Source organism: Notothenia coriiceps, unplaced genomic scaffold (genome assembly GCF_000735185.1).
Source record: "Notothenia coriiceps isolate Sejong01 unplaced genomic scaffold, NC01 NC01_scaffold00036396, whole genome shotgun sequence".
In the NCBI taxonomy this organism is placed as follows: domain Eukaryota; kingdom Metazoa; phylum Chordata; class Actinopteri; order Perciformes; family Nototheniidae; genus Notothenia; species Notothenia coriiceps.
In genome coordinates, this window is record NW_011369097.1 from 894,133 (window position 1) to 917,944 (window position 23,812).

Genomic DNA, 23,812 nt, shown 5'->3' on the forward strand with positions numbered 1-23,812 from the left:
GATGGTCTTAGACCTTGTGTGCAAGACATCATGTGTTTTTTTTGTTTCATTTGTGAGTAATTCTGGACGTGTTGTGGTGTGAAATATGCCTTTGTTATTACCATTCCCCTGGAAACTGATAGCCTGGAAAAGCTTGCTTTGATATTGCCCTTCCTTGCTTCCTTAGATTGCCATCGTCCTTTCCTTGGCAATATGGGGTTAGCCCAGCTGCCTGCTCACCTGAAAGGGAGTAAAATGGCTCTCAGTTATTTTAAAGCGTGGGACGACCTGGTGGGGTGGACCCAAGTCGGCTCCTTAACAATTACATCCCTCAGGCTATATATCCTAAAGGTTTCCTGTTGCACAAAAGTAAAGACAGCAGTGGCTTTTAACTTGATTTTACATCTCTTGGAAGGTACTTACTAAAGAGCAACTCCACGGTTAAATACACTTTGAATAAATGTGCTAGGAAAATATGAATACACTAGATTTTTCCAAAAAATAAATACAGAATATACACACAGTGACGGTCTGGCGTCGTTTTGAAAGAAATGTTCTTCTCCCGCATAAAAAAGCTCGGGCACGTGAACCTCCCCGGTGTGGACGTAACATGGGGGAAAAAGGGGAGAGCCGGCCGGTGTAACGTATTAATTAAACTGGATCCCAACTGCTAGTTCACATCAGAAGACACAGAAGAAGTTGAACATGAATATTCGAATGCACATATGACGGACCACATACACCTTATAATTATGAGCCTGCTAGGCATCCAAGAGACCAGGAGCAGCCAAGGAATTAGAAGAAATAACGGCCATCGAAGAGAAATTGAAGCTGTGGTGGTGCAGAGAACCAGTGGGAGAACGGCGCCAAGCCTATCTTCGAGGTGAGTGGACCGGCGTTAGCTTGACAGAATGTTAAGCTAACGTCATAATCAGCAACATTGTGAAGTTAGCTTATCATTATACAGGCTATAACTAAAGTAGCATTGATAAATAGTAGTAACGTACTACTCGCAGGACTAGTTGAATACTGATCCATTAACACAGAACTAATGCGCAAGGATCAGCCGTTATCAACTCGCGTTTACTAATGCAACTCCACACTACGGTGCGGGTGAACGAGGGGAAGAAACGCAAGATACCGGCTGATACTTGACGATCTGGCGAAAAAGGTTGTGAGACTCCGTTGATTATGCCGTTTGTAAATGGCTTGATGGAAAGCAGGTGTGTAGTCGGGGAGGGTGCACAGCTGATTGCAGCAGGTGAGTGGAGGTTGAGCCGGGAGTGACAGCCACCACGCACACACAAACAACACAGACAGGGGGAAACAAACAAACACAAAGGAGACGGCTGGAGCAGTACAGCCACCACAGCGTTACATAATGCAACTCCACACTACGTCTTACGGGCGTCCTGACAGGCTGGTATTTGTGCAACCTGCACAAACACAATACTGCACCATGATTACAAATGGTGAAATACAATGTAAAACTACCGAAAAATACCAGCTCACTAAAACACAACCGCTCAAATCAACGCAACTACTAACTATACCCGCGGTCAGAGAGCGGAGATGTTTACCCTTTGTGATGTACTCGTTCGACGTACGACCTTAAAAAAAAGCCGTTTTTAAGAGCCGAGCTCAAAATTGCTCCTTTCCCTCTGAATTCCTGCCCTTATGTCTCGTAAAACATATCAAATCCTACATTCACTTTTTTAATTGTAATTTTCAAGCAAGTTTAAGCATAAATGTAGAAAAAAAAAAAACCTGCAAGATGCTCTTTAAATACCAGTCAATTGTTAAATTATCAAAATATAGCTATCCATTGACTGACTTGTTTATATATTCTGAAGCACAGCTGGCTCTGGCTATCCTTCCTACATGTCTAACGTTTTATCTTTTTAACTTTTTATGAGCTGAAAACATATTGAAATCTGCCGGCAGGGCACTTCTGGCCAGTGTTTATCCTCGGATCATGACCAAAATGGACTGGTCCTTTGCCATCTCAGACCATGAGCCTGAGATACTTAGGGTATAAACAGGTAAACAGTGTTGTAAATGTACCATAGACTGTATATATATATATATATACATATATAAAGAAATGTACACATATTATTTACAACTCAAGGACTAAACTTGTACACCTTTGGTTGGCTTTTATGTTGGTTTAGGCATCATGACATTTTATTTTTTTCAAACACAGTAAATATGTCTCTCAGTAATAGCACATATATTACACATGGATATAATCTAAGTATGTATATATATATATATATGGATACATACAGATGGATAAACTGTATGTGTGAGTGTGTATGTATATAAATATGAATGCAAATTACATTTATTGTGAATATATATATATTTAAAGGCCCTGCGAGGAGAGCAAATGTAGCCTATGTGTATTTTTCTAATTTGGCGAAATTGTGGAAATCTGACTAACAAATTACTTGAATGCCTGTGGCCTTGGAAGGTTATACAAATGGATATCACTTGGAAGAAATACCCTGGGTGTAACTACAGGATTGAACCAGTAGGGAGCACACTTTTCATACCATCCCAGTGGATTCTACGGCGCTGTATTTTGGGTAATGGAAACATCAGTCATTTTCAAACAGAATACTAAACTGTGCTGTATTGACATTCAGTGGACACTGAAGAGGAAGTGAGTGCAGCATATCACCACAATGAAAATCACTGTTTGCATTATTGACCCTACACAGTCTAAGGACGAGAAAAGAAGCCTGTCTTAATAGTACATTAAGAAAAGTATTAATAACAGAGTATTTTGCATCACATAAGAGTTACCTGAGATCAGTATTGCATTAATTTTCAGAAAGGTGAGAATTATAGAAATTCACTCCAAGTGAACCAGTGTTAAAAACACATGCCTACAAAAGCTTTCAGGGGGATGTTTTATGTATTTCAGTGGTTTTAATTATTCTGTTAGGCACAGAAATGGTGACACTAGAAACATCAAGAGACCCATTAAATCATTGAATTATTTAAAAGTAACATTAATAAATGAGTGTGAAGACTCCCAGGTATTATCAAAATGTAATTCTCTCTCCGTTGCTATGTCTGCCTGACTGCCTTTCATTTCCCAACCAGGCTATTCTCCCCAAGGCACGTGCATAATTACTCCATATTGTATCAGTCTGGTAAAACACACAATTAACACATTATGCAGCCTAACGGGCACAACATGTAATTTTATGTTTTAGAGTGAGCCTTCTCTTTAACCCTCCATGCCAATCTCTGAATTATTCCACTAATAACGATTATAACAAAAAACGATTATAATCATGAATTGTAGTGGAGAATGTACTACTCTTGTTAATATGTGTAAATTGTTGAATTCTGTTTAGGAATGTTGCCAATTAATTAAATAAATACTTTTTGGCATAGGTCTACTGCTTACATAAATGGGGATCTCGCCTATAATAATAAGGAGATTTGGAACTGGCAAGATATTTGGAAATCTGAATACAACTTTGAAGGTGGGCCGTGCAGGGCAGGTATGGTTTAAACGGGAGAGGGAGTTGCATTTGCAACAAACGGGCTTCCTCTAAATCTTTGGTCACGGGTCCTTCCCCATGAGGTCTGCATTGTGGCCCGGTCTACTATGAGCTTATTCTTGGAAAGAGCGTCAGCGAGCAGCTGAGAGAGGTGAGACACTTCAAACTTCTGGCGGTATGCTGCAAAGTTTCCAACCTGAAAACAACGTGATGTTGCAGCAACAGGCAGGACAGCACACCTCACGGCTTGGTGATCATCGGGAATCAATATGATGTCAAGTTGAGGGGCACAGACTCTAAACCCGGAACCATACTCTTATGCGTCGTGTTCATCCGATGTAAACTGATTTACTTCAACCTGTTGAATCTACGTTTCAGTGCAGCACAGTTTGAATTGTATGCGTAAAACAAGACCAGTTGTGATTCATCCTCTTTCTTCGAGTGATTATTTTTAGAGTTAATTAGTTTGATTAAGTAGGCTAACAATCAAAATTGGCTTAGCATTACTTAAGTTTCGAAACCCTTTTCATCTTGTTGCCCTGCGTCAGAAGAAACGTCGTGCTCCACGGATTAAAAGTGAGATTCCGGTGTTATTACTCATAGATGTCCTCTCAGTTGGAAGGAGGCCTGCAGCTGGAGAATACTGCAAAACTTGAAGAACTTAAATCCAAAGAAGAAGTTGACGTGACAAGCTCTGACGGATGCGCGGAGCGGCGCAGCTGCCACGGGGACAGAAAGGAAGTGGCGCTGTCTCCGGAGGGCCATCAGCAGAAACCACGCAAGATGACCCGGAGCCCCAAGTGTGCCCGCTGTCGGAACCACGGCGTCGTTTCGTGTTTGAAAGGCCACAAACGCTTCTGCCGCTGGAGGGATTGTCGCTGTCCCTGCTGCCTGCTGGTGGTGGAGCGGCAGAGAGTCATGGCGGCACAGGTCGCTCTGAGGAGGCAGCAAGCCGCGGAGGTGAGGGGCGCACAAGAGCAGGTGGGTGATGGAGACATGCTGGAGAACTAACAGATGGTTAAAGCTTAAGTCGATGATCATCAAGAGACAAATTATTAAAGAGTGATAATTGAGGGTTAAAATCAGAGTAGGGGGGGATTAATGATGAATTAATAATTAACTAAAGTAGCCTACGTTGGATGGCTCATGCATGATGGTAGAATACAGGTCAGAATATAGCTATTGTTATTAAATAATACATAGCAATAACGAAACTTTTGTACACGTTTGGAAAAATGGTTAAAATAAATATGCAATGTTGATTTTACACAATTATTACTATTATATATATTTCCAAAAACAATGTGTGACAGAACTCAATACAAACAATTGTCGATAAGAGCTATAAAGTAAAGCACGTGTTGTTGTTTTTTAAGCTTTTATATTAAAGAAAACATTTTTTTTGTCCAAAATTGATCAGATTTTTTACCACACACACACACACACACACACACACACACACACACACACACACACACACACACACACACACACACACACAAGCACAAAGGAGCCATCAAAATGAACAAATAAAAAAAACATTAATAAGTAAATCTTTAAACATCCCCCAAAGAAAGGATTGTCTTGAGTGTATTTTTGTTTTTAATAATTTCCTTGCAGTTATAAGGTTTACTGCAACAGCAATTTGCATTCTGTCTGCATTTACACCTGAAGGCAAAATGTGACATTTTAATAATAATGTATAACTATACCATATTAAAATAATATATAAAGATGGATAGTTTAAATCAAAAGGGCCAATTCATGCTCTTCTTAATAAAAAAGACTTAACATTTACACCTAATGAGGGTGAATCTCACGTATTATTAAATCTTACACTTTCAAAGAGCTATACACATCGCTTACATAAAGTATGAATTATCTTTACTAACCTTTGGAGCACAGCCTCAGTGTAATATCATGATCCAATGTCTAATTCCTGTTCCCATGTTTCTCGCAGGGTAAGAGGGGGGTAAGGTGTGCAGGTCCGTTGAGGAGGACTGCGTATCAGCGCTACACGAGAGCAGCCGAACCGAGCATACTGGCTAAGAGCATCCTGCTGGGTATATTTTAACATCTCCTCTCCTTTTTACTGTGATAATATATATATAAAATATATCTTGAATTCATGCAAGATCCTAAATTGATTAACAATATTTCAGTGAAGGAAATTATTCACTTCTTGCTGACCATGCCTTGTGTGCGTTGTGATTGGTACAAAAACATTTACATCGTCATCTTAATGTCAACTGCAATGTTGTAGGCCTACTCATTGGTATAAGTACCAGTTCATTTCAATGTTTAATTTGGTCTGAAAATAATATTTGTAAAAATGAAAGGCAAGACTGAGTACACAACTCTTTATTTATTGTAAGATATGTTGCAATATAAAATAATTGTGTAATATTAAAAATGATAATATTATACTTTTATTGCATATTTTTCTCAAATGCAACACTAAAAGTAGCCTTTGTTAGAGGTATGGCACAATTACAGAAAAAAACTATATAAATCAGATAAATATGTGTTAGGATTTGTTAGGACACTGATTATCTGGCTGGGGAACTACCTTAACATTAACTGTAACCCGTCCACATACAGCCCCAATCTTTGTCCTATAGCTTAAGCCTGATCTAACTTCATCCAGAAACCATGTCTTAACCCAAAAAAAAAGATGTGGACTTTGTTGGGAAAAGCTGCATCCCCACAATGTCCCTAAACAAACAGATGTGTTCACACAGGTAGACACACATACATTCACACAAGCGTATATGTGTAACTGCAGCTGCATTTTAAAGCCCTGCTATGGCCCACACTGCCAGTGCTTCTTCTTGGATGTCATAACCCAGCATTACACACACTTGATTGATGTAAGCAAGACAGATCACTGTGGCTTCACTAGTTCACAACAACAGGCCCATTACTGTAATACATAGTGTGTATTATTACCTGCTGGCATGCAGTCAAATCCTGCAACAGGCTTTGTCTTCTTTATAGCCCTCACAGCCTGCCATTAAAACAAAAAGGACAACGCTGACTAATTTAAATTATAAAGAACAAAGTACTCAAGCGAAAACATAATAATTAATTTGTTGGAACAACTATTAATTCATTAATGAAATATGACAACAAAAAATGACAACAGCATGAGGCTTTGCTTTCTGTGCAGGGTTCAAACCGGCAGTGCCAGTGGAGGACTACACCTCCTGCTGGTCGAAGCAGACACCGGGGGGCCAAACCCTCCCTACGTGCCCCTCGATGAGCGCCCGGATGAGGAAGAGGAGAGCCTTCGCAGACAAGGAGCTGGAGAATGTGATGCTGGAGCGGGAGCTGAGGCAGAGAGAGCTGCAGAGCGAACTTTCCCTCTCCTCCTCCGCTGCCCTTACCCCCATGCTTCGCCCACCGCCCCTGCCTGCCTCCCCCAGCCTCCACTGTTGTCTTCTCAACAAAGACCCCACCTCTGCAGGGTCGTCCAGTTACGTGCCTGTGTACAAATACAAGCCTCTGTATGAGTGTGACTTCCAGTTCTATCAGTTCCTTCACCTAAAAAGCATGTCTGCTGCAGAAGACTATAACAACTTCTTATACTCAGAGCAAACCAGGGAGGATGAGGAGGTGCAGAACAGCTGTAGAGGTTGTGAGAAGAAAGACAGTCTAGAGCTGACGCCTCTAACATCTCGAAGACTCAAACATCATGGCAGCACCGTGTCAGGTCTAGATCCTGTCAAATCCTCCTCAAAACCAATAGAAATAATGGACTCAAATGGCTGTTCACACCTCACACGCTCCTTTTTTGGATCTGATCACGGTATCGTGGTCAGGCCAGACGTCAGTGCACCCAGCAGGACTTTTGATCCCAGACCTCTGACAGCTAAGGGGTGGTGTGCAGACCCCCCCGCAGACCAGACAGCTCCTCATGGCGACCCTGTCAAGAGCTCTAATGGCAGCTCAGTCAGGACCCCCGCTGTGAGGCCATTACCTTTCTCAGTGGAGGCTCTGCTAAGGGCCTGACGGGCAAACAGAAAGCAGGGCAATGCACTCTGGTAATATGCAGACTAAGAATTGATGTTGAGTGAAATATAATAATTGCCTGTTGTATAAAATGTTTTGATAAGGGGTGGTTGTGAAGTATATATTAACACATTCAAGAATATAAATCACAGCCTTTGTATAACTTTTTTAAATTTGTCATAAAGAACTATTTAGCTACATTTGAAATATCATTAAAAATATGTACGAATTATACTTGTCGTATATATGTCCTTGATTAATAGATTTCTATGCCTGTTGACTATTTGAAACACTTGAAAAAATGAACCCTTTTTTATTCTCCTCTCGTCAGCGTTAAAACACACTGAACCATTCTGCCTTGAAGCTTTCACATCAATCATATTATATTCTCTTTTCCTGCAAGAAGAAAGAAAAGCCATGAAACAAAGTCTATAAAAAAGTCAAGTATTGTTTGAACTTCTGCTCTTTTTTTACTTTGTGCATTGATTTTTTTAAATCAAAGTGTAGATCTGGTTGGCTGATCTTTGCAATACTCTCGGGCATTAGGGTGTAAAAACAAACCAGATCTGGCAAAAAGAAAAAAATCTCTCTTTTTCTCACAAAAAAACTACCGCTGGAAGAAGGATCATAAGGTAAAGAAGACATTTGAAAGTAAAGATATTCACACAATAAAACTGTAATTGCTGAAACAATATAAAGCTCTGATTTATCTGCATTTGTTGTTTCTAGCAATTTATTTTTATTTTGCCAACATATATGTATTCATTATTTATTGTTAAACTCTATTGTTGACATTTTGTCAGAGTGTAGTCTATCACTATGATTGTACAACCTCAAATGTATTCATCATATGACACACTGTTTAATATTTCATAGAGTTTCGTTTCATCACCCCAACACAATGAGAGAAGATGGGAAAGATTCACCAAAGGGGGAATGGGTGGGTGCCAGCGTTGCCTAGGCAACATTGTTCTTTATTGTACGACGGGCCTGATGCTGGCTGAGTTTGTTTGAACACGCATTTGATCTTTATCCACTTTCCATTTTTTCTCTCCTCCTGCTTTTTTTTGTTCTGTGTAGTTATCTTGCTCAGATGGGGGTCAGATACTTTTGACAACTCTGGACCTTGTGGCGTCAACACAGAGGTGATAGCGCGCCGCTCTGTGTGTATCTACCAGCATATCAGAATGCCTTTCTCCCCGTCTTTCCACAGACAGACAAAGAGGGGAGATCGGAACTAAAGGAAGATGAGGTTGTGAGCCTGAACGCACTGACATTATGCCATTGTATTTTTTTATGTACACCATCTGCAGTGATTTTACCACATTGAAAAAAAAGAGAGCAAATTACCATTTTGCCTATGATGATAAAAAGATGAGCATCAGTCACAAAGGGGTGATAATGACTTCTGTGAAGAATAACACAGAGGATGTAAATCAATTTACCCCCCGGCAAAACTGGTGGAGAAGCTCATTTATCCAGTTCCCCATGCTTCATTCTGGAGTGTCCTTAGACGTGATGTGTGGCGGCTTAATAGATAGCGACCCGCTCTAAAAATGTAATGCACGTCCCCTGTCCTTGTTAAGACTCTGCTAGCGACAGGCAGATTAGCTTTATTGTTCTGTGCTCTTTGGTTTGATTCAATCTACAATCACCAGTTTATTAACATGTTCACTTTGTGAGCTAAGGGAGAGTATGGAAGAAAGAGGACATGTGGGGGGTTATTGGATCAAGGCCAGTTTGCCGACTAGGCATTTTCAACAGGTTGAAACATGTTTTTGAATTAGTAACAGCCCAAACCCTTCTCCTCCCCCACCCCTCAGCTTTTTGTCGCCCACCTCTGGCGCTCATGCTCTTGATTCTCTCGTTGTGCCTCATTTCCATTTCAGCAGGATTGATTTCACCATGTTCAGGGTAGAAAAGCTTTGCTTTGGCGTTCCCTTGTAGCTCTGATCTTCATATTTTCATCGTACAGACTCATATCAGCAGGGATTTAAAAGATGGGGGGAAATAAAGAGAAGAGTTGGCCTGTGGGGGAGATATTAACAAAGAACTAGCCAACAGGATACATGAGTACCAGCTTCTTTTACTTGACCTCCATCCTGTTAATGTATGTTCTATCCTCTCCCTTCTCTATTGGATAACCATAAGCATTGGCATCTTTAGCTGGCTGCCACTTGCCTGTTCCTGGCCTAGTGTAGCCATCACACTCCTGCTGCATACAACACAAGTATAAAAATGATCTCTGTTTTCCCATTCACTTCATGTCCTTTACCGCCTTGCAGTGTTTAAACAAGCTGTGTTCAAACTCAGACGTGCATGGAAAGGTAAATTCTCCCTGAACTAAGTTTTACAGAGGACTCCTGCCTCCCTTAGATTGAATGCTAAAGCAGTCAGACCTCTCTAGTTGTTTGGTATGATCTACGTATCAGTCTCCCCTTGGACAGCTCATCAGCAACATTTAGTATCAGGGTTCAGTGGAAAGCCTATGATCACCCTGCCAGCTGTCTTCATTACAGAATACTAGTGTAATAAGAAGATATGTCTCAGTGTGGCAAGGTCGTTTCCTTCTGAGAGAGCAGCTTTGTGAATTACAAAGTGTTTTTATGGGATATTTGGTATCAAAGTACTCCCTAGTTCGATGAGTACCCTTTTTTATGAGAGACTGAATTTAAAGAGAAATACCTGCTCACATTATTTTTCAAATCATTGTCTGCTTCTGAAGCTCTAAAGAGTATCATTTACATTGGAATGTAACAAAGTCTTCATTCCAAGACTGTTTTGGTATTATACTGGTGACGCTATGGTATTTGGTCACTAATAGCAGGGCGTTTTGACAGTGCTGATTATTGAGGGGCCTCAAACTCAGGAAGCCAACGTAACTTATTATTTTTAGCACTATTTACACCAATCAATTGTATTCACAGTCAGTGGTCACTGCTTTTGAATGAACTTGCAGGTGTTTTGCTGAATTGAATTCATTTAGCAGCCTTTTTAAATCACTTTTAGGGTTACTCCATCCATAAACCAATTACATTATACAATATATACTAAAGAAGATTTTTTTTAAAAGCCATCAACATAATCATACAATTGCTACAATATTAAAACGTTTTTGGCTGAACTAATTGGCAGTGATGATAAATTATTCAGGTAAAGTACTGGAGGAAATGACCCACTTAATAACACAAAATGACTTACAATTTTGTATGTGTTACTTGCTCAAAACAGTAATATAAATTGTTCAGTGTTAGCTGTGTCAGTGCTCTAATAAACTTTCTTCCTGGGCAGTATACATTCACAATCAAGAGAACGCTAAATTCCCTTTCCCCGAGGACAAATACCTGAATTTCCTGGTTTAATTTGTTAGGATGTTTATTTGCAAAGCTGCTATCTTTGGTGTGCTGATGTACGTTATCATTACACTCCAGGCAGTATTCTGTCTATTTATTCCAACAAAGTCTCTGCAACACTGAGTATGAGGGCAGAGCGTTTGATCTGTCTGCCAACTTGCCACACACTTTGGATTCTCCCCGGTCCCACCCTGTGGTCTCTGGTGTTTGGTAGCTACTGGTGTAACGTTACTCTACAGCTGTATGTGTCTGAGACGGGGATACTGCAATCTAGCTTTGATTTGTGGATACATGCCAGTAATGAAATCATCTCATTAAATGGCATCACCTCAGTTAGCACACAATCATTATGATGCCATACAATGACCACGCAAAAAAAGATTCAGTATCTAGAAGTCAACATTGTCTGTGAGGCACAACTAGCACACATTCCAACAAAAAAAGGGGCCTTTACCTTCAACTATAATCGTAAATTAGCCTGGAGCCTTTCAGGATTTAAAATACCAACCATTAATAAAACTTTTGTCCACCCAATGATGAAATGCATTTAGACACTTGACAACAGAACCAAGAATAATTAATCAGTTTTTTGACAGTGCTATAAAAATATGTTTTCGGCTCTACTTTTTGAACTTAGTGTACGTTTTTAAAGTCTGAAATCCAGTACGACGATTTTTGATATGAATGATTGATTGATGGACAAACAAGGCGCAATCCACATTTCTCGAGTAGTCAGCCGAAGTAAATCTGGTCAGGCTGTGCTTCTAGGTCAAGAATGAAGAAAAAACAAGCGCAAACTTGTTCAAAAACATAATGAGAAGAGGGTGGCATTTCTTATCATATTTGTGCAAAAAAAGTAGGCAAAGCAGATTTTGTAAGAAAATTGAGGTTAAAAAGTTCACCAGCCTATTCAAAAATATAAGGCTGGATGCCCCCCCCATACCTCATTCTGGTGCGGCTTTGAGTGTTTAAGGCTACTCAGACACTTACACCTGTTTGTTATGTACCAAGAGAATAACAGTTTTACTCTACACAATCAGTCCAAAGGTTTATTAGTTTTCTTCACTTTCTTTACTTCATTATAAGTAGTGAATCTGTCCCAGTTGTTCCATGAATGCACAGCAACAGTGATCCAAGCAAGTAGAAACAACAAGGTTTTAATAGAGAACAAGTGTCTGGTCTGCCCTCTGAGAGAGACATTCCTAAATGACTGTAGTTTGGTTCCCGTCTGCCCACCGCCACCCTTCATTTAACAGAAGAACAAACACACCAGCCCTCGCTTTAAAAGACAGCCCTGTGTGGAACGGAGCCTGCCTCGGTTGGGCTAGAAATTTCACAGCTTCAAAAACATCTTTGAAACAGGCAGGGTAGAGTTCTCTCCCGCACCACCCCACTTAGCCCCATCCTGTACCATTTGGGTTTTTCCATACACTGGTGTGTGCATGGACAGTGTTTGTATGCCCATGTGTGCGGAGCTGCCTTGTCGCTATTCCAGCAGCCTTGGGGACGACAGACGGTGCCCGCGGCTGCAGCTGTGTGGCGATCCAGTTACCGTCACATGGTGCTGCTTGGCCGCAGAAGAACTACCTCTGCAATATTAGAAACCATAGCAGACCACAAGGCCGCACTTTCTCTCACCTCTCTGGCTAGATGTCGCCCCCTCCAAAAACATTATATCATTGAAGAGAGACTCACAGAAAACCTTCAAATGTAACCATAGCATTAGCATGACTGTTAAAATATGTATTTTCATGTGTTTCGGTGTGTTGGTGTTGATCTTGCCACCTCCTGCAGTTGCCATCTGTTAAACACTAGTTGTACTTTTTTTTTTTTTTTCCTGTCATTAACATGCTTCACCAATATGTCTTTCATCACCCATCCCCTACCCCTCACAGAGAATAAGGAACTTTTGCAGATGTGAAAGCAAACATACCCAGAGGAAGAGATGAATAGTGCAGACATTTCTTTCTTCAGATATGATTATTTAGCATTTGAATACATTGCAATACAGGTTATATGTCAGCACTTTCTCTGGAGATGTCAAAAATATTCTAGCTGTGATCCGCGGCGCACAGTTTTATCATAACCTTTACAGCTTTGTTCCCCTGACTCAGAGCTTTCAACTTTATAACCTAAAACGAGCACATGCCGGGCAGGTTCAGGAACTTTATAGACCAAGGGTGGCAGCAATAATATCAATGCAAAAACAGTTCTGACTGCCCAGCCATTAAAGCAGTATTTATGCAGCTTGGTTTCAAATGTATTCTATAGAAAATTCTGCAAACCAAAACTCAAACAATTCCCTGGACCACATTCTGGTAATTCGATCGTCCCTGATGTTATTCATGTCCTGATGCGTACACCCGGCATATGCTAACATATTGGCACCTTATTACAAGTGATTGATTATCTCTGATGCTTATAAAGGAGAGGATAGTGGAGTTTAATGACATATAAAACTGTGTTTTGATGTCCGGTTCACAGACCTTTAAGAATAACAGCTGGCACAGGCAGAGAGCTTGGAGGGAGTCGCAAGTGTTCAAGGGAAGAGTGTGGGCAGGTTGAGATGGCGTGATATCAGGAACCCTGCTGTTCACTATAACCCATAACTGTGAAACAACTTGCCAAGATCAGCAACATGTTTTAAAACCTTTTATTTTCCCTTTTAGTCGAGAGAGATTATGCTCACAGAAAACCCCTCAAATGTAACACTGCCAAAACTAAGAGATTAAAAACAAAGAAGGTTGAAAAGGGTGGCATATAATTGTGTTTTATAGCATTTACAATATAAACAGTGTCAGTTCAAATATGTTATTATACATCTCAGTTTCCAACAGAGCATGTGTTATGCCATGTATGGAGAACAATGCGTCTCTATATCAGGTTGGTGTTGTGACTGGTGATGGAATAGATGGTGGAAGAGGCAAAGTCTGTCACTGTGTCTGTATTCCTGTTCAACTCCCTCATTACTTATGCAGAGTTTTCTGTTGTGAAATGAAACGCTTCCCCAAATGCGGACATGTGTCCTGCTTTTAACAGACGACCTTGACAGGTCCTAATCCCGTTGCTTCATTATACAAATTCTCAGAGAGATCTCTCCAGGGAAAACATTTATATAAAGCATGCTTTGGAACATATGAGCAGAAAGTTGAGTTGATGCTTGAATAAGGCCTGAAGCCTGGGTTTTCTGACACTTCTTTCCTCAAGCCCTTTGGTTCTAAATTGGAATTGCAAACCTAGCTATGATCACTGTAATGTTGAAAATGTACACAGCTCCTGCTGCAGATGACATAATTTATTCAATTTACATAACATTATTACACTTGATGTCTTGAACTGGGATATGAACTGTGTAAGTGCTAGAGGTATGCCGACTGTGAACCCACTAACTGTACACTGAACATATGGTGACTGGGCTCACACATAGAGGAGCAGGTAGAGATTGTTTCTCATACTCTTCACTGCAACCGACCAGGGTAAGGCTTTCCAATTTGAATCCCCAAAGTGCTTGGGTAGGCTGCCCACTTTCAACCTTCATGATATGAATCATGAATCTAGGTTTAATGACGCTTCGTGAAAACTTTAAAAAGGTTCAGTATAAGCAGGAGCAGTTCAAAGAAGAAAGCAGGCGACTGGACTCAAATTGGACGAAACTCGAAAAATCCCACAATTGTAGGCTGAATTGAAAACTAAAGGAAGGATTGAGATGTTCCACATTAGCATAATAAAGGATACAATAATTGATCAGCCAATGTGCTAAAAAAAATAAACAGAGAGTAGGCTGTTTTTTAAAAATGTTTCCACTTTTGGGTTTGCCATGACCACAGGAACATTAGGAATACCACACTTCCTGGATTTAGTTGACAGCCATATGTGTCCACATACACTTAGCAAACCAAATAAGGTGTGTTTAGCAGACAGGGTTGTGCAACTCTTCTCCAGGTGAATGAATAAGTGCTGTCACCATCAGTTTGAGGTGATTCACCATTATGTGTCGCACACTTCGTCAGTGAATGGATTTTGAATTTAATTTTAGAATAAAGAATATTTAAGTATTCATCTCAAGGAAACTAATTAAGCATGTCTAACCTTTTCTGACACCAGCAGAGGCATTAAACACTGGCGGATACACACACACACACACACACACACACACACACACACACACACACACACACACACACACACACACACACACACACTCTTTGAAAGTCCCCAGTATTTTGCACATTGTTCTTGAAACTCGATGTCGTTGTTAGTTTAAGCAGATTTTGATTTTTGAGGAATACTTTTAGATAAGCTTTTAATTTTGAGGGTTTTTGATGAAAATGAATGAATTTCCTTTGGGTAATGCAAAATGTTTTTTGTATTTACCGAGTAACAGTTTGAAGCCAGTTGACAGCTTGCTATGTTTGTGTCCTCAGAGAATACATATCACTGTGAATCTGGAGACATTCATCACATCCCCTTTGGATGTGCATGTTTTTGCTTGCAGAAATGGTGAATGCAAGCCTTGGATTTTATCAGGACTGTTGCCACTTCATGTAAAGAGGACATATGCATATAAACAACCAGACACATTTGGGTTGAAGGTACTATCTCTATCTATTTTCAAGTTCTTTTCTGGGTAGCTATAAAACAGAAATCGAAAAAACTCAATGCAATTTGGCCAAAAATAAAATGTAATTACGACTTGCTGCTTGACTACACAAACTCAAATAAAGAGGTTTCAGGTCTTCTCAAGTGTGTTAAATCAAACCACGCAATTTGATTGGTTCAAGCATACTGCAGTATTTGGTGGTTAAAAACAACTGTAGTGGAGTATCACAATTTGCCCTCACAAAACATGAGCGAAACCTCTGTTTGCATTGGAATTAAAACTGAACTCACAAAAGAATATAAATCACCGCAAAAATGTACCCCCAAAAATGCCAAAACCTATAACAGTGTGACATGATATGTATTCTATTAAAATTTATTATTTACAATGTGTTGTGTTGTTTTGAGGATGCATTGATTTCAGTCATCAGTAATGTGTCCAGGGTACATTTCTCCCAAAGGAACAATATAATGAATGTACTGAACCCCAAAAGCCAGGCACAGTGAATTAAAAAAGAGAAAATCTATTTATTAGCACGGCTCAATGGCACATTTCAGCAGAAATGCCTTCATCAGGGAGCTGTTGTCTCCATTCTCTGAGGGTGTTTTTCATTTTCCATGTCCTAATTTGTCCCACATGGATTATCATCCATTCCCTCCGGGCTGACGCAACGCTCTCCAAAATGACAGATGTCGAGAGCTCATTCCCATATGTACGTCTCTTTCTCTCTCACTCACACATATACAGTATGTACTGGACTGTACAAACACCCAGTCACACATCCCTACAATGCTTGGATAAAACTTAAATGTGCACAATGTATACACACACTAAGATATATCATTATTTAACACATTTGCTCTGAGTGTGTGTGTGTGTGTGTGTGTGTGTGTGTGTGTGTGTTTGAGAAAAGAGAAGAACTAAAGCCTGTTTAAATAAGTTTAAATAATGATATATCTTAAGTTTTATCCAAGAATTGTAGGGACAACAATATCTGTGCTTGTGAATATTGTGTGCCTGTGGCTCATTAACTTTGCAGAACGCACCGACAAGCTAACTCACACTATGCATCAGCGCTGAGTAGTCGCTTGTGGCTTCAGCGGTTTCTCTGTGGCAAATGTCTTTCTTCATTAAACTCAAAAACATTGCCTCTCCTCCATATCCCTGCTCTGATGCCTCCCTGGAAAAAATACTAATTTAGAGTTATATAACTATATAGCCTTATTTCAACTACATATTTGTTTGCTTTATGGTACTCATTTGAACTTTGTATCCATCTCTCATCCTCCTGGCCAACTTTGAACAAATCACCACCTCTCTGTGAGCCTGGAGACAGATATAGCACAGATTGGAGTGCAGAGGTATCAGTCTCATGAACAAAACAAACAGGCACTAGGCAACAAACAACATGCATTTCTTTGAAGCGGAGAGATTTACATTATGCTGAGATTAAAGATTATCTAATCTTGTATATGTCTCTTTTATTTATTTTACACCAGACTATTTTAGCTGTTCTTACTGAAACACATCTTCATGGTCCTCTTGCTTCATGCTTTATAGCAAGTCTGCTAGCAGTGTTCCTAAGAAAGAAAGTTTATAACATTTATATAAGCTTTGCTCAATTAGTAACACATAGCATTTAGAGTCCACAAAGAAATGATTAATGTCATCATGCCATATTTCTAAAAGGGAATATATATCTGCTCAGCACAAAAGAGTTAGTGGGATGACACAAGGGATGGAGTAGGGGGAGAGATGGAGGCGTCAGGTCCGACACGCAGTCTGACAATCAGCAGCCTGGCTGTCTCCATTCTCTTTATTTACATCTGTCTGTCTGCAGTCTTTTACACTCTGACTACGCAATGTCTGCATTCCCTGTCTTTATATCTTCCTCTCATATTTTGCTTTCCCTTACAGACACGCTTCTTTTCATGGAGTTTGTCACCTGTAAAAAGCCTAAATGTAAAACTGTATTTTGGCTTATTAAAAGCTTCTTAGAGGAGCAGGACTGATACTAGAAGGACTCTTCTATGTGCCGTTTATGTATGTGAAAGAATTGCAATGGTTTAAATAAGGAAATATAACCTTTAACAAATTAAAATGGCTTTTAAGTAGATCCCAGACATAAATGTCTGCTCAACATATCATTTCAAAAGTACATTTTGGGGCAAACCTCAAACCACATTGTTGGTCTCCTTGCAAGTGCATGAACCACCTGAAAGTTAAGCAGAACTTGTTAACGTCACTTCTATTTTTGTTGCTTATCCATCCACAAACTATAGTACTCTCATTTTCTGAGAGGAAAGTAACCCCATTTGTCAGCACCGTCGCCGCTGTGTTTTTCTCATTTGTCTGTCAGTGATTCGGCTCAGTGAGTTAACGGCAACGTAATTCCCGCCGTTCATTCATTTGCCGCTCACTCTCACTCTGGGAGACTCGCTATAGGGCAGTGATTTAGTGCTCAGGAACTTAACTACTCCAAGTGGAAACTCATAGAGGGAAAGGAAGGGCTTTCCCCCCTTCGTGTGATGATTGATAAATGATAGTCAGGGGGCCTCCAAGCCTTCACTGCCCCGCTGAAATAACCGCTTACGTAGCGAGGAGAGACACACGACTAAATCCTTCCACTGCCCTGTCCCTCTGTCTTTTTGTCTCTTTACTTTTGCCTGTAACAGTGAGGCCAATGTCTACGAATATGCTCCTAATATGAGATGACTGAAGCCTTTGTGTTCCACATTGGGTATTTTTCTGGCCATTACAGTTTGATGGATGGTTAGAAAATAGTGTTGACCACACACTGCAATTTCAAGCCAATTTAGGCCACGTTAAATTTACATCACTTCCAATTGGTAATAGACTGACTCCATTCTGAATTGCAATTAAAGCCACATTTTGCTTTGGGAGAACCTTTTTGGATTGCGTATCCACACCTGGGTTATTTTAATAGTTTTATAATATTACAGGTTCTTTAAAAAATGCATCCCAATGTTGCTGTTTTTGTGCTCAAATACATATGTATTGTGTGTTTCTATAGATCTTGCAAATTAACTGGCAGGTTAGAACACAGGTGGTGAAAATTGTATTGGGAAGTTTAAAAGATATAATAAACAATGCATTCATTTGTGCTGCACTCATGCGCCCTTCAACAATATTTGCTGGGGGGAAAGTTTAGTCATTATTTATTGAAAGTGTAACTACTTACCTGTCCCCCACTCAAAATGTCTTATTTGAAATAACAAATAGATAATGATAATTAGTTTATTTAGAAAGGTGATTGTGTATATGTTTTAAAGGCAATTTAGTAATCACCGCAGGGTATATGAAATATAGAAAATGTTTTCCCGTCAATGTTTTCTAATATGTCATGTCATCAAATGCCTCCAAAGCTGCAATAAAATACATGTGTGAAATATAAACCAATGTGTTACTGCTGTTGATAAAAGACATCTGGTTGTACGGTGGCCCTGAAGTGCAAATCAAAACATTTCACAAATCACTACAGCATTTCACAAAACGCTTCAGCATTTCACAAAATGCTACAGCATTTCAGAAAACACCACAGCATTTCACAAAATGCTTCAACATTTCAGAAAATGCTACAGCATTTCAGAAAACGCTATAGCATTTCACAAAAAACTACAGCATTTCACAAAACACCACAGCATTTCACAAAACGCTTCAACATTTCAGAAAACGCTACAGCATTTCAGAAAACACTAGCATTTCACAAAACACTATAGCATTTCACAAAACACTACAGCATTTCAGAAAACACTTCAACATTTCAACTTATATGGAAAGGGTATTCCTTTAGGGAGAACACTTCTTGTTTGTGATTGGACAGAGCGAGCATCCGACGCAACAATCAGCAACATGTTCCAAAACATAAGCCATTAGCTGTTAACACACAGAGCTCCTCATATCTGTTCAGAAACTAGACAAAAGTTACATTTACAAACCACAGACTGTCTGGCGAATACAGTCGCTGCTTTATTTCTGTCTGTATCATGTTGTTGTGAATTTCGGAGGGAGCAGCTACAGGTTAGTTTAGCCTGATCGATCCGATCTCCATTCAGAAAACACACATTTTAAAAGGTTTTTCGCCTGCCTTCTTGTCTGCACAGTTGTAAAAGCATTAATTCATGGTTTTTACTAACCGGTATCAGTATGTTGTTACTTCGGCTTCATTTTTAAACGTGTATTACAATTAATTCACGGTAGAATATGTTCATTTTGTTGTAGTCTACCATAGAAATGTACATGGAGATAAGCCCCGAATATTCGCATCGCTCTAATCGCTCAAGTTTCTGTCCAATCACAAACATGAAGTGTTCTCCCTAAAGGAATACCCTTTCCGTTAAAGTGGAAATGTTTAAGTGTTTTGTGAAATGCTGTGGTGTTTTCTGAAATGCTGTAGCGTTTTATGAAATGCTATTGTTTCTGAAATGCTGTAGCGTTTCGTGAAATGCTGTTGTGTTTTTTGAAATGTTGAAGCGTTTTCTGAAATGCTGTTGTGTTTTCTGAAATGCTGTAGTGTTTTCTGAAATGCTGTAGTGTTTTCTGAAATGCTGTTGTGTTTTCTGAAATGCTATAGTGTTTTCTGAAATGCTGTAGTGTTTTCTGAAATGCTGTAGTGTTTTGTGAAATGCTATTGCGTTTTCTGAAATGTTGAAGTGTTTTGTGAAATGCTGTCGTGTTTTCTGAAATGCTGTAGTGTTTTGTGAAATGCTGTAGTGTTTCTGAAATGCTGTAATGTTTTCTAAAATGCTGTTGTGTTTTCTGAAATGTTGTAGTGTTTTCTGAAATGCTATTGCGTTTTCTGAAATGTTGAAGTGTTTTGTGAAATGCTGTCGTGTTTTCTGAAATGCTGTAGTGTTTTGTGAAATGCTGTAGTGTTTCTGAAATGCTGTAGTGTTTTCTGAAATGCTGTTGTGTTTTCTGAAATGCTGTAGTGTTTTCTGAAATGCTATAGTGTTTTCTGAAATGCTGTGGTGTTTTCTGAAATGCTACAGCGTTTTCTGAAATGTTGAAGTGTTTTCTGAAATGCTATAGCGTTTTCTGAAATGCTGTAGTGTTTTCTGAAATGTTGAAGTGTATTGTGAAATGCTATAGCGTTTTCTGAAATGTTGAAGTGATTGTGAAATGCTGTGGTGTTTTCTCAAATGCTGTAGCGTTTGTGAAATGCTGAAGTGTTTTGTGCATGTTGTTTTGACTTGCACTTCAGGGCCACCGTAGGTTTGGTGTTTTTAACAATTATAATATAATTGTTTATTTGTGGGCTTCATAAGAAATACTCTACTCCCTGCATCAGAAATAAATATTGGACAAAATTCTTCAGTTTTGGAAAACTGGGCTGATGGGATAAACATATATCATAAATTACCATATTAACGAGTTGTTTTACTTTTTGTGGGGAGTATTTATTGGTTGATTGTTACAACAGATCATTAAAAAAACGTGTTACTGCTGGTTGTCAGGATAGATGGTTAAAAGCTCTAAATATTTGTTTGTACGGTCTACCAGGTATGGGAATTACCCTGTAATTGTTGCGAGTTCATGCTCAATTTATGAGGGTGTAACTTAATTTGATGTTTCTATCTTTGATTTAAAACATTGATGTCTCTTGGAACAGGTCCTTAAACATCTTCATGCTTGTCCTATTCAGGTCCCTAAAACATTGATGTCTCCTGGAACAAGTCCTTAAACATCTTCATGCTTGTCCTATTCAGGTCACAAAAGTGCTATTAACATGTTTGGTCAGTGGTCAGAGGTCAGGATGCAGCTCATGTTCACTACATAAAGGCTACGTCAGTGTAATATAATCGGGTTTAATTCAATATGACATTCTTAAGTTGTGCTAATTATCTCTCAGAGTACTTGTCACCTTCTTCACCGCCTATTTATATCATTCTTTGTCCTCAGCTGATTTGTATCTTGAGCCATAACTGCTCCAGCACGATAAGACCCATCTAATCCACCCATTTTTAATTCCCCTTTGTGTTTCACAAAGAAAAACAACACCCTACAATGTAGATATGACCCTGCGACTGCTATAAGTGTGTCTGATTAAATGTACACTTGTCCTCCTTGCTGTAAACGGGCACGGTTGGCATCATCTCCTGTGATCACTCTAATTCAGGTCTATAAGAGAAGAGTGCCACAAGCTGTTCTCAAGGGAACATACCTCCATCTTGGATATCAAAGATTTGGCAGTGGACCCAGTGTGAGTAACCCAATCAGCAATCAGCAGCACAAGGATAAAGCTGACCCCACTAGTTGCATTGCTAATCGCAAAAAAAAAAACGGGTTATCCTAAGCTTCTTGGCGGGCAAAAACAATTCCAGATTATTTATTCAAACTAAAAATATAGAGTGGAGTTCAGAAATGTTTGTCCAGTGTCTTTGGTTTAAACCTCTGAGTTGGGGGTTCCTATCACGACAGTTGATGGACTTCTGAGAGCTGCTGTTGCTACAAGATGTTCTGTGGTGTGCTACTGACAGCCCTTTATCCAGAGGCTAATACATGATATATGTCCACCTTTTTCAATAGTGAGGGATTTAAAGGTCCCATGTCATGCTTTTCTGGTTATTACCTGCCCCCTTGTGTGTTATGAAGGTTGTTATGCATGTAAACGGTCTGCAGAGTCAAAACCCCTCAAAGTACACCCTGTAGCGGATAAAACTCTAACACAGAAAATACCTGTCTATGCTGCCCCAGAACGCCTCGTTGGAGATTTCTCTTTTTCCATTTGTTTCTTCCGGGAACCGCATGACGTCATGCGGTTCCCGGAATCAAAATGTATTTACGAGAAGACAACATTTCCCTGGGAGTTTGAAAGTAGACATTACTCCTTGTGGTATTTCATCAACCCCTCATGAGTGCAATTCTCAAGCTCCTGAACACTCTGAGTCGTCCCACATTAAAGAAAAACACAGGTTGTACTTTAGCTAGCAGTGAAGGTCCAGTTGTGGCGATGGCAAATGGTAAGCACACTTTCTGTACTTTCTGGGGTAGACAGGCTGGGAACGTATGAAGATGATATATATTTCCTGTGTTTTGGTAAGCACAGTTTCAAACACATACTGTTCATGTATGCATATGGTTAGCAACATCAGTCTGCTTTGGATCCTCTGTATAACAAAACTAACATTCCCTTTCTGATCAGATTCAGTTTCTCAACATTTCTCATTTATCAACATTGGGTGTAACAGGTTAATTCAGAGACCCACATTATCTTGTTCATACTACTCCATTTGTTAATGTTGTTTTATTATGTGATAGACTATTTTGTGTGTACATGCAGGCTCTTAAGGCCTGAAAGAAGAAATAATTATTTTGTGGGACAGTGAAGATGGAAACTAAGCAGTCCTTTCGGAAATTGAAAATTAATTTGTACTGCTACACTACAGTGTAAACTTGATTGTTTTGTGTTTCTGTGCTTCAGGGATTCCCTGTCTTCTGAATAAAGCGTGCCGATATTAAACCCCTGTCTGACAGACATATTTTGTGCATGTGCACTCTCACAGCTTGGGGCAGATGCTTTAGCACCTATCCTATCGCATTGGCCTCCCTGAGGCCGTTTCCATCGCTTCCCTCCAGCTAATGTTTTGTCATCTGAAGCTGTGATATTATGTGCATTAGCCTGTGGCGGAGATTGCCTTGTTGTAGCAATTCATCACCTGTTTGGCAGAGGTGACTGCATGAGAGACTGAATGAGTGGTTACTGGAATGACGTGCGGAGTGGGCATCTGGTTTAGTGGGTTAATTGAGGGCGATTAAGGTGATTAATAGCTTTATTTGAAGTCAAAACACAAGACAGACTAGCTTGTGTTACAGAGCAAATATTTAGAGGAAAATATCCATCAGTGGCATAAGCGCAGAGTGGCTGCATAAGGTAGAAGTCAGGTGTGTGAGTGTGTGTAGCACCAGGGATATTTTGATTTTCAGCTTAATGGCAATATGAAAAAAGCTGTAGTATGTGTGCATTTTGTGTGTGTTGGGTTAGTGAGTTAGTTGTATGTGTGTAGAAGGAAATAGAGACATAGTCTTATGTGTGATCATTCAGGGGGAAAGAGTAATATTGACATGGAGCTGGCTGGTTCAAAAGAGCCTCTGTTTCCACACTGTTCCCTTTCTATTATTGTCTTACAGAGAAACGTTCTGTGTGTGTGTGTGTGTGTGTGTGTGTGTGTGTGTGTGTGTGTGTGTGTGTGTGTGTGTGTGTGTGTGTGTGTGTGTGTGTGTGTGTGTGTGTGTGTGTGTGTGTGTGTGTGTGTGTGTGTGTGTGTGTGTGTGTGTGCTGTGAGTGTCCATGTGTACACTTTTAATACCCTGTTTGGCTCTCTTTG

General features: G+C 39.7%; 1 protein-coding gene across 1 annotated transcript; it reads left to right on the forward strand.

Moving 5' to 3' along the window:
• The first annotated feature begins 3,571 nt into the window (after positions 1 to 3,571).
• On the forward strand, positions 3,572 to 7,723 carry dmrt2b (doublesex and mab-3 related transcription factor 2b). Its single transcript, XM_010792268.1, has 3 exons — positions 3,572 to 4,481; positions 5,461 to 5,563; positions 6,670 to 7,723. Exons 1-3 carry the CDS (start codon positions 4,104 to 4,106, stop codon positions 7,509 to 7,511), a joined length of 1,323 nt encoding a protein of 440 aa, XP_010790570.1. The 5' UTR covers positions 3,572 to 4,103; the 3' UTR covers positions 7,512 to 7,723.
• The last annotated feature ends 16,089 nt before the right edge of the window (positions 7,724 to 23,812 follow it).